The sequence below is a fragment of the Eulemur rufifrons genome, chromosome 5 (assembly GCF_041146395.1).
Source record: "Eulemur rufifrons isolate Redbay chromosome 5, OSU_ERuf_1, whole genome shotgun sequence".
Taxonomy (NCBI): Eukaryota; Metazoa; Chordata; class Mammalia; order Primates; family Lemuridae; genus Eulemur; species Eulemur rufifrons.
In genome coordinates this window covers 53,899,667-53,909,408 of record NC_090987.1, presented here as the reverse complement: position 1 = coordinate 53,909,408, position 9,742 = coordinate 53,899,667, and the positions used below count along the sequence as shown (strand labels likewise).

The window sequence follows — 9,742 nt, the reverse complement described above, 5'->3', positions numbered from 1 at the left end:
ACTAAGCATGCTCACTGCTATTGGGTAAAATGTTAAACACCGAGGTCTGTTTAAAAGCCTCCTTTTCCTTGTAAATACACTCAAATATATAAAACAATACTTTCTGATAAGCTAAAACAAGTCAATTAAGAAATAAACTATACTTGGCTGGGCTCACATCTATATGCCTCACATCTATAATCCCAGCACTGAGACTGAGGTGAGGGGATCACTTGAGGCCAGGAGTTGGAAACCAGCCTAGGCAACACAGTGAGACCCTGTCTCTACAAAAAATTTAAAAATTAGCTGGGCGTGGTGATACGTGCCTATAGCCCCAGCTACTTGGGAGGCTGAGACAGGAGGATCACCTGAGCCCAGGAGTTCAAGGCTGCAGTGAGCTATGATTGCACCACTGCACTCCAGCCTGGGCAACAGAGCAAGACCCTTTCAAAAAAAAAAAAGAAAAAAAGGAAAGAAGAAAGAAAAAAAGAAAGGACCAAAGGAAGGGAGAGAAAAGAAAAGAAATACGAAAGTAAAAAGAAGAAAGTTTTCCTTTGGGCAAAATTTTAATTTTGAAAACTAAATTCTAAATTAATAAAACTGTATTTTTTAAATCATAAAGGACTTCTGAAAAAAATGTTTTCCAAAACTGCATGTGTATATGCATATATATGCATACACACACACATGCATTTGTATATACGTACACTTACATATATAACCTGCTGATGGGGCAACTCATAAAAAGAACTTTATTATTTCCACGTGAAGAGTTAAATTAAAAGTATTTCTTTTTATCTTTAGCATCTCTCTATGAAAGGCAAGCTTCCGATGTTGGCCTGCCATTTTAGAAAACAGGTCTTACACTTACTCACATTATGAATAACTCAAAGACTGTTTTTAAAAGAAAAGTCACATATTGAAACATACTCTTATAAAGAGAATATGGTCTAATGAGAGAAACAAAACTTACATTCAACTATTTTTCATAATTTCTTTAAAAAGTTAGGTCTTTTACATTTTCTATGAATTAAAAAAATTGTAGGTTTTTAGAAACCTTTGAATTTGTGGTTCTTTTAAAACTTGAGAAGTCAGTGTTCTCCATATTTTTATTAATCAGTTTTACCATTACTTAGTGGTAACTAGCATATTCCCTGTACAAGTAAAAAAAAAGAGTGAAATCTGTTAGGAGTTTGTATCCTGTTTACAATTCTCCTGATTATTCTCCAATGGGAAGTCTTGGATTATTTGAGATGAACTAAACCTCACAGGGCTTGTCTCCTCTAAGACATCTCTGATACTGAGTAAGGGAGGAGTTGTAGATCAAAGTTTTCCCATAATCCTTCCATGTAAAGAGTTTTTCTTTATTGTGAACTTTTTTGTGTCTACAAAGGTTTGATCTATAACTATAGGCTTTCCCACATTCCATACACTTATAGAGTTTCTCTCCAGTGTGGATTCTCTCATGTTCAGTTAGGAATGAATACTGGCTAAAAGCTTTTCCACACTGATTACACTGATAGGGTTTCTCTCCAGTATGAATTCTCTGATGCCTATAAAGGTTGGATTTGCAACCAAAGGCTTTCCCACATTCTTCACAGGTATAAAGTTTTTCCCCAGTATGAATTTTCCGATGTTCATTAAAAGATGAATACTGGTTGAAGGTTTTATGACATTCATTACATTGATAGGGTTTTTGTCCAGTATGAATTCGCTGGTGTTCAATAAGGGTTGCAATGCGTGTAAAGGTTCTCCCACATTCCAAGCATTTACACAGCTGTTCTCCAGTATGAAGTTTCTGATGTTCAGCTAGAGATGTAAACTGGCTGTAACCTTTCCCACATTCATTACATTTATAAGGTTTCTCACCTGTATGGATTCTTTGATGCCTATGAAGTTTTGCTCTACAATTGAAGGCCTTCTCACATTCACCACATTTATAGAGTTTCTCTCCAGTATGAATTCTCTGATGTACAGTGAGGGTTGAACACTGGCTAAAGGCTTTACCACATTCCTTACATCTATAGGGTTTCTCTCCAGTATGCACTCTCAGATGTTTGATAAGGGTTGAACTATTGCTAAATGCTTTCTCACATTCATTACATTTGTAAGGTTTCTCTCCAGTATGAATTCTCTGATGAGAAAGAAGGGATGATCTGTGGCTGAAGGTTTTCTCACACTCATTACACTTGTAGGGTTTCTCACCAGTATGAATTCTCTGGTGTTCAATAAGATAAAGACTTTGGTTGAAGCTTTTCCCACATTCACTACAGCTATAAGGTTTTTCTCCTGGGTAAATTTGGAAGCATCTTCTTAGATAAAAATTCTGTTTAAAATCTTTCCCAAAAGTGTAATACATATTGGGTATCTTTTCTATAGGAACACTCTGTTGTGTAACAAGAATTGTATTTGTAAATAAGCTTTCCCCCAATTCAAGACTTGTATGGTTTCCATCTTCATTGATGGTTTTCTCGTGTGAGGCTACCATCTGCCTAAGAGGTTTCTTTTCTTGCTCTTGTTCTATCCTGCTCTCAAATTCCACAGCTTCTCCAAAGTTGATGTCCCCATGACTATACTTAATGGATTCTTTCTTTATTATTCCCTGAGATGTTTCTTCTATAAAAATGTCCAGTCTGGGAGGCAATGCTTCTATTTCAGGCCAGGTCTTGAAACCTGAAATGAATCAGAAGAATTAATGCCTCCCCTGCTGGAGAAGACAAACTGATGTATCAGCAGGTCAATAAAATTAGCAACAATATGCATAAAAGATGTTTAATATCATCTGATCTCAAATTGGAAAATGAATCTGCAGAAAAGCATGATGGATAATAGAAAGAGAGGTAAATTGGTAAAGGAATGGTGTGGAAGAATAAACTAGGCAAATTAACACTGAAAATGAAGAGACTGAACCTTGGGAGACATAAAGTCAGACATAGAACAGGCTTAGCAGAAGGTAGGAAGATACAGAAAATGTCAGATGATAAGCTCATGTTAAATACTGTGGGATGCTTTAGTTTGTAATCATTTCCACTGTGCATAGACTAGGCAATGAAACAGGCAACTTGTCTTTACTTTCTCCTTCCTACTCATATGTTACTTTCATTATTTTCCAATGCTCTCTCTGAATCCCTATACCCAATAATTTTTAAATATTTGGATTGTTTTTCTTAAATTTTGTAATTTCATATGTGATTGTGATTTTCTTGAAAGTAAGTTTTGTTTCTCTCATTAGATCATATTCTCTTTATAAGAGTAAGTTTCAATATGTGACTTTCTTTTAAAAATAGTCATTGAGTTATTAATAATATGAGTAAGTGCGGGATCTTATTTTCTAAAATGGCAGGCCAACATAGGAAGCTTGCCTTTTCATAAAGAGATGCTAAAGATAAAAAGAAATACTTTAAATGTAACTCTTCACATTAACTTTCACATCATAGTGTGTCAAAGGGGAAACTGTCTGTTAAAAAGAGGACATTGTGGGCCAGATGTGGTGGCTCACACCTGTAATCCTAGCACTTTGGGAGGCTGAGGAGGCAGGACTGTTTAAGGCTGGAAATTGGAGACCAATTTGAACAACATAGTGAGACCCTGCCTCTACAAAAAACAGAAAAATTAGCCAGGCGTGGTGGCACACACCTATAGTACCAGCTACTCGTGAGGCTGAGGCAGGAGGATCGTGTGAGCCCAGGAGTTTGAGGTTGCAATAGCTATGATGAAGCCACTACACTCTAGCCGGGCAATAGAACGAGACCCTGTCTCAAAAAATTAAAAAAAGGGACATTCAGGTTTTAAAATTACAACATCCCTGAAGCCTGACTATGTTGACAATATTTGATCTAAGTTCAAGATGTGATGCTCATTATAAAAAAGAGGAAAATATGGAGTAAATCACCCATGCACAACAATCTATCCCCAGTTATTGGAGGAGTAACAAGTTTTTCTTACTACCCTCCTATTGCTTTTCCCCTTTTTATTTGACCATGAGGAGAAATAGACATACTCATTTCTTCTAATACACTATAACCAGAAGACTGCACTCTCTATGTATGAATCTTTTGAAAATAATGATAATTTGTAAGAGATCTGAAGTCAATATCCTAAATTTCTGAAACATGTCCAAGCCCCAAGCTTAGTTCCAATTTTAGGTGAAAAGATTTAGCCTGAGCTGATTTTAAGGTACTCTGGGTTAAAACCTGGTTTTATTTAATCAATCCATAATTGAAAATAGATTAAAATTAGATCATTACAATTAGGTATTTGTGTATACTTAATATAATTTACACAACTTAAATTACACCCAACTGGCCCTGAGAATCTCAACAAAGCTCAGTATTTCCCAGAAAGTTTCCACAGTACTGCCTCCTCATGACCTGCTAATCTATAAAGACTCCCTTGTGCCCGTCTCCCGGTCTCTCACTCACCTATACAGGTGTCTGAAGGGACTTCTTCCGCAGTGCAGGGATCCTCTCCTTGTTGCAACTGGCAGATCACCTTTGGCATTGAAAATGGAATCCCTGCTCATGAGGAAAGAAATGGAGTTTGAACCAATGGCATGAAGAACAATCCCAGGCCCCACGTAGCACTCACTCTGAACCTACAAGGCAAAGAATGCAATGCTGGGAGGCAGAGTAAGCAACACCAGCAATTCTGAGGAGCTTTCAGGGTGTGTGTCAGGAGGAAGGTCTCAGTTCAGAAATGATGTAAGGCCCTGGCAATGAACACTTCCAAGATGGGGCATTCCTCTCTGTTTCTCAGAATCTCAACGGGATCTAGTCATTGGCATACTCCAAGGAGGAAACTTTGACTGGGGATGGAGTGTGCAGAGGACACAGGAAGAAGAAAATAATAGCAAGAAGGGCATCACAACAAAAATGTACACTTTCGACTCTATAGCAATTTGACCTTTCCCAGGAGCACAATAGGGGAGAAAACTGCAGACTCAACCCCAAGGATGCAGCTGTAAGATGTTCCTGTAACAGATTCTTCATTATCTGCAAAAATTCTTACCCAATGAGACCAGGTTGTTGTAGTTCTCCAGCATCACCTCCCGGTACAAGGTTCTCTGGGCAGAGTCCAGGTGTGACCACTCGTCCTGGCTGAAGAGCACGGCCACATCCCTGAATGTCACAGACTCCTGGAACAGCAAACCCATTCCTGCTCAAGGACCATCATCTTTGACAGAAGACTTGGTAAGAAGTTGACACTGGGAAGTGTAGCAATCAATTCTGAAAATGTCTCGGGATTCTAAGTATTTCAAATCAACTAATTATGTAATTTTTTAACCGCCCATTAACTATTTAATTAAACAAGTATTTACTGAATACCAAAATTGGGGGTAAACACACATGCCACATGGGTGGGGGTAAGGGTAGGGGAAAAAAGGCAAAGTCCTTGCCAACAGGTAATTTAAATTCCAGCCCAGGATCTTTCTAAGTGAGTGAGCACATACATTTACCTTCTCCCTCCCACTCAAAATCCAAATTAAATAAAATAAAAAAATATAAATCAGAATATATTGAGAGAAATCGTAGGAAACTAGGAAAATACTATCAGCAGAACAAAAACATAAAGGTATTTCTGAGATATCAAGCAAACAATAAAAATAGTACTAGTTAATATTTATGGAATATGTTAGAGACTATGATAGAAACCTTGTATATGGCATCTCATTTCAGTCTCATAAGTATCCTTTAAGTAAGATACTATAATTAAATCATTTTACAGATGAAAAAAACAGGTTCAGAAAGGTTAAATAACCTTCCCAAGGTAATACTGTGAGAAAGTGGCAAAGCTAGGATTTGAATTCAGGTAAACAGACCTTTAAGCTATATTGTCAGATGAGTTTCCATTGACTATGAAGATTAAAAGAACCAAAGGACCTGAAAGACTATAAAGGTGCAAAGAGGAGAACTGCTGAGAAAGTAAGTTCTTCCAGAAGAACTCCAGTTAAACCCCAAAATGTGAGAAAGCATGGGCTGGGAAGATAGCAACTCTTATATAAAAGAACCAAAGGAAGTAAAAGATGGGTACAATGCTTTTCTGGGCATTTTGCTGAGAATATATCAAAATGTAAAAAAGTACATCATTCTGTTTTTGCATTTCTAGGATTCTACCATATATGTATACATATATGAATTGTATAGCTATACATATGTGAATAAATATTTGCAATTTAAAAAAAAAAAAAGAAAGAATCACACAGCTGGGTAGGGATACTTGCTCAAGGATGCTTACTGCAATGTTGCTTATAAGTTAATGGCTGTGACAGGCTGAATAATGAGCCTGTAAATGTCATATGTATGACAAAAGGGACTTGAGGATCAGTTTAAATAAAGGATCTTGAGACAGGGAGGTTATCTTGGATAGTCCAGGCAGGCCTGATGTAATCACAGTGATCCTCATAAGGACCCAAGAGGAGTTAGTCATAAGAGAAGGCGATATGGTGACAGAGGCAGAGACTGAACTTGTGTGCTTTGAAGATGGATGAAAGGGCCACAAGGCAAGGACTGCAGGCAACCACTAGAAGGTGAAAAGGGCAAGGATACAGATTTTCCCTGCAGAGCCTTCAGAAGGAAACAGCCCTGCTGACAGCTTGACCTTAAGCCAGTAAAATTGATTTCGGACTTCTGACTTCCAGAACTGTAAGAGAATAAATTTATGTTGTTTTAAGACACTGAGTTTGTAGTAATTTGTTACAGCAGCAATAGGAAACTAATATAATATTAACACAACGGTGAAAAATTGAAGACAACCTACGTATCTATCCATAAGGGAATGGATAAGCAAACTACAGCACATTTATTCCATGAAATGTTATGCAGCCATTAAATAGAATGAGGTAGATCTGTGTGCCTCACACTGGAATTTGCCATTGATATATTATTGATTCATATGGAAAGCAAGCTATAAAACAATCTATATTTGTTGAAAAAGCCTGTATCTGTATATTACATAAGTATGGCACGTGCAAAAATATCTAGAAGAATACAACAAGCTGTCACCCTGATTATTCTTTGATATTTGTAGAGAGGGGCAGAAAAGCAATCTTTCACTTATTTATGCCTTCCATTAGGCTTACTCTTTTTTTCTTTACTCTGTGTGTGTGTGTTCCTGTCTTTTGAATTTTTTTATATTCTATTTTAATTTATATGTTGGCTTTTTAGTTATGCCTCTTTGCATTTTTAGTGTTCACTCTGAGAATTATAACATACATTCTTGGTTATTCATAGTCTATTTAGAGCTAATATATCATTGCACACAGAATGCAAGAACCTTGCAAGTATATAGGACACCACCACCTCTTCTTTGTGCTATAGTTATTATAAAGATTTCTCCCAGTTCAGAGTTGCCAGGACTAGACTCACTGAGCGTACTTATGTAAGGCTTGTCTTTAAAGGCAAAGAGTACAATGCAGGAAGAGAAAGAGAGTACAGGGAAGCGCTGGAAGGCCAAGAGACATTCCATGCCTAGTCTCCCTTATCTGCACACACAGACTATGCCATGTCTCTGGATCTGTGTGAAGAATCTTGGTTTTGGGAGAGCTCAAAGGAGGAATTCTCATCAGGGGTCTTTTATGTAATCAAGCAAGGCATGACAGATCATTTAGGCCAGTTGCAATCCAACAGTAAAGAAGTTTACTGGGGATAGTCAGTGGCATTTAGATCTTAAACAAGATATATGCTGCCCTTATACCGTTGGGGCCAAAAGTCAAGAAACAGACATCCAAGCTTCCCCAGAGATGAAGACAGAGCTTTTCCAGTCCAGATGTAAATGAATTCTATCTCCATAGTTGTCATATACATGACATCTACCTACATTATAAACCCTGTAATATTATAATTTTGCTTTAAACAGTCATATGCATTTTAAAGAAACTGAGAGACAGAAGTGTTTTATATTTATCCAAATAGCTACCATTTCTAATGCTCTTTATTTTATTCCTTCCTAAAATCAGAGTTCCCATCTGGCATATTTTCCTTTCAGCTTGAAGAATGTCTTTTAGCATGTCTTATAGTACAGGAGTGCTGGCAATGAATGAATTAGCTTAATTTTCTTTTATCTGAAAATGCCTTTACTTCACCTTTATTTTTGAAGAATATTTTCACTGGAATTGAATACAATTGATACTTTTTCTTCTTCAGCATGTAAAATGTCATTATATTGTTTTCTGGCCTTTGTTGTTTCTGATGAAAAGCCAGTGGTCATTCAAATATTTTTCTGCATAATTTTTTTTTCTATCTGCTTTCAAATCTTTGGTTTTTGTCATTTGTCTGTGACAATTCTGCCCAATATGGTAGACACCAAGTATATGTGGCTACTGAGGACATGAAATATGGCTATTGGGAATTGAGATGTGCTATATGTATAAAATATATGCCAGATGATTTACTAAATATATATATACACACACACACCACACACAAACATATACAGGATCTCAATAATTTCATATTGATTACATGTGGAAGTAATATTTGGATATATTGGGTTAAATAAAATATATCATTAATCTACTTGCTTCTGTTCACTTTTTTAACGTGGTTAGTAGAAAATTTTGTATTAGATACGCAGCTTGCATTCATGGCTCACATCACACTTCTATTACATGGCATTGGTCAGTGATGCACCTAGCTGTAGGTTTCTTTGTACTTATTCTGCTTGAGCTTTACCAAGTGTCATAAATCTGTAAATTTATGTTTTTTACCAAATTTGACAAAATTTTTGGCCATTACTTCCTTGCAATACATTTTCTGTCCCATTTTCTCTCTCCTCTCCTTCTGGAATTCCAATTACATATATATATAAGACCTTTTAATGTTGTTTTTTTGGTTACTGAAGCTCTTTTTTCTACCTGTTCTGCAGATTGGATAATTTCTATTAGTCTACCTTCAAGTTTCACTGACTTTTCCTTATGTTAATTTACAAAAGTTAAGCCCATCAAGTGATTTTTTTTAAAGTTCCAGATATTTTATTTTTCAGTTCTAGAATTTCTACTAGTTTTTCATAGTTCATCTCCCCTCTTGGATTTCCTATTGGTTCATTTATTACAAGCATATCTTTCCTTAAGTCCTTGAGCATAGTTATAATAATTGCATTAAAATCTTTATCTGTGAATTCTAACATGTGAGTCATTCATTTTTTTTTTTTTTTTTTTAAGAGACAGGGTCTCACTCTGTTGCCCAGGCTGGAGTGCAGTGGCGTGATCATAGCTCACTGCAGCATCGAATTCCTGAGATCAAGTGAGCTTGCCTCAGCCTCCCAAGTAGCTGGGACTACAGGTGTGTGTTACCATGGCTGCTAAATTTTTTAAATATTTTTTAGAGACGAGGTCTAGGTATGTCGCCCAGGCTGGTCTTGAACTCCTGACCTCAAGTGATCCTCCTGCTACAGCCTCCTGAGTAGCTGGGATTACAGGGACAAGCTACCACATCTGGTGAGCCATCTTGATAATGGTCTCTATCGATTGCCTTCCTCTTGAGTTTTGGTCACACTTTCCCATTTCTTCATAGTCAACCTTATCCCGGACATTGTGTAGCATACAATATAGAGACTCCAGATTTTGTTATGTTCCTTTGAAGAGTACATATTTTTTTAAAGCAGGTAATTAATTTACCTGGACTCAAATTCCAAACTCTGCCATCTCTCTAGTAGGCAGCAGCAAAAATCTCTGTTCAGTTCTTATTTGGGCTACTTTGAGTCTGTCTTGTATATGTGTGATTCAAGGGTCAGTCAGAGATTTGGGGAGAGTCATGCACAGAATTTG

At 36.8% G+C, this 9,742-nt stretch overlaps 1 protein-coding gene across 1 annotated transcript in view; it reads right to left on the bottom strand.

The window, feature by feature from the left end:
- Positions 1-1,237: 1,237 nt before the first annotated feature.
- Positions 1,238-9,742, bottom strand: part of ZNF354C (zinc finger protein 354C) — a 34,298-nt gene continuing 25,793 nt past the window's right edge. The window contains exons 6-8 of the mRNA XM_069467854.1: positions 4,987-5,133; positions 4,401-4,493; positions 1,238-2,652 (exon numbers count right to left, since the gene is read on the bottom strand). Of these exons, the coding sequence (XP_069323955.1) occupies positions 1,238-2,652; positions 4,401-4,493; positions 4,987-5,133 (1,655 nt within the window). The remainder of the gene's footprint in view (positions 2,653-4,400; positions 4,494-4,986; positions 5,134-9,742) is intronic.